At 34.8% G+C, this 2,243-nt stretch overlaps 1 protein-coding gene across 1 annotated transcript; it reads right to left on the bottom strand.

Moving 5' to 3' along the window:
* Positions 1-221: 221 nt before the first annotated feature.
* LOC121439164 (olfactory receptor 5W2-like) lies at positions 222-1,154 on the bottom strand. Its single transcript, XM_041639661.1, has one exon. The coding sequence runs from the start codon at positions 1,152-1,154 to the stop codon at positions 222-224; it is 933 nt and encodes a 310-aa protein (XP_041495595.1).
* Between the last annotated feature and the right edge of the window lie 1,089 nt (positions 1,155-2,243).

The following is a 2,243-nucleotide window of genomic DNA, read 5'->3' as shown; positions in this document are numbered from 1 at the left end:
GTTTTTAAAAATTCTACCTTGATACCTTTTTTAAAATAGAGTACTCTATATTCTGAAAGTAAATAAATGAGTAAGACACATACGTTGGTCTCAAACTGCTTCTTATTATTAAACTTCAGCACACATACTTAGTAAATTAAAAAACTGATATTATCAATTTTGTTTTTGTACAGTAGAAAGCCAATAGACATGATACATTTCTGTGTAGTCAATAAATTCCCTTAGAACCACATTTTATTTCTGAGCCTGACCAGGGCTTCTTTCACATCCTTGTTCCTCAAGCTGTAAATCAGAGGGTTTATCATGGGAATAATGAGGAGGTAAAAGACTGATGTCATTTTGTCTTGGTCTAGAGAGTAGGCAGAACTAGGTCTGAAATACATGAAGAGTATGGTCCCCTGGAAAATCCCAACTGCAGTCAGGTGAGAGGCACAGGTAGAGAAAGCCTTGGAACGACCCCCAGCAGAGCTGATCTTTAAAACTGAGGAGATAATGTAGCAATAGGAGATAAGGACCCCTGAAATGGTGCTCAGTTCAATGAAACCAAAAAGGGTGAACAATACCAGTTCATTGACCTGTGTATCAGAACAGGAAAGTAATAAAACAGCAGGAAAATCACAGAAGAATTGATTAATATATGTAGAGCCACAGAAACATAAGCTGAATGTCAATGAAGTATGTATCAAGCCATCTATAGTTCCCAACAGATAAATTCCAGTTAAGAACTGGTAACAAACTCTACTGGACATGTCCACAGCATACATCAGAGGGTTGCTGATGGCTTTGTACCTATCAAAGGCCATCACTGCCAGAAGCATGCACTCAATATCTATAAAGATACATACTAATAAGAATTGCAGGAAGCGGGCTACAAAGGAGATTGGATTATTCTCTGCGAGAAGGTCCAACAGCATCTTTGGTCCCACTGCGGTGGAATAGGATAAGTCAGAGAAGGCCAGGTTGCTGAGGAAGAAGTACATTGGTGTATGAAGCTGGGAATCCATTCTGATCAAAATGATCATTCCAACATTTGACAGCAGAATAATAATATAAACAATAAGAAACACAAGAAATAAAACCCCTTTCATGTCAGGGTTACTGGAAATTCCCAGGAGGAAAAAGTCAGATAATAAAGAGCAGTTTTCCATTTCCATTCTTCATTTTTCGCGGGTCTAAATGATTACAGAAATTTTCAGTGTCATGATATATTAGACTTTTTATTTCTCAATATGGTATTGTATAATAAACTCAGGAAAATGTAATATAATTGCTAAATGGAATGATATGTTGAGATATTTGTGTATGATGTACACTAAGAAAACTGGCTCAGTACATAGCAGCATTTTCATTAACAAAAAAAACCACTAAATTAGGTACATAATCAACATTCTTTGAAATATATACATATATTTCATTTTCTTTCTGACTTGCCTAGAAATCTGACACTCATTTTTAGGCAATGTATTTGAAATAAATAGGATATTATACAGATTTAATATAATAGAATATTTAATGACCAATAAAGCCATACAGAACATCTCGTCACTTAATCAAAAGCATCATTGTCATTATATTTGCTGCATTCACTATTCTATTTGTTACAAGTTAGTTATAAAACAAAATCAACTTTTCAGGGAGTCATAAAAGCAAATTAATGTGGAATTGTGTTACAATTCTACTTATTTGATTAATATTTAAACATGACCAGCTACTCCCTTTCACTGGAAAAACCAATCTTTCCAACTTTTCAAATTCTATGTAAGTCAAATAAAAGTAGCAGAATATACTAAACACTCACTAGAACATGTCCCTGATTATTAGGATACAGATTTTATGACACTACAGAATCAGAATAATCTATGTGTTTTTCATTCCTCAACTGACTTCTTCATATGTTCAATAAAAGCAAAATTTTATTTTTATTCTGTCTTAAGCCATAAGTGTACCTGAAATAAGGCAGTCTTGCTGTCATTTCTCTAGTGCAGATGGACCAGGTTGATCACATTTATTTTCAATAATACTATTGCAGGGGGCTGGAGAGATGGCTCAGTGGTTAAGAGCATTGCCTGCTCTTCCAAAGGTCCTGAGTTCAATTCCCAGCAACCACATGGTGGCTCACAACCATCTGTAATGAGGTCTGGTGCCCTCTTCTGGCCTGCAGACATACACACAGACAGAATATTGTATACATAATAAATAAATAAATTAATTAAAAAAAAAGAAGCTGGTGAATTAGTACTCAT

This window comes from Microtus oregoni, unplaced genomic scaffold (assembly GCF_018167655.1).
Source record: "Microtus oregoni isolate MIOR12 unplaced genomic scaffold, Mior012 000060F_013, whole genome shotgun sequence".
NCBI lineage: Eukaryota > Metazoa > Chordata > Mammalia > Rodentia > Cricetidae > Microtus > Microtus oregoni.
Note: the sequence above shows the minus strand (reverse complement) of the source record. Positions and strands in the feature narration are given on the sequence as shown.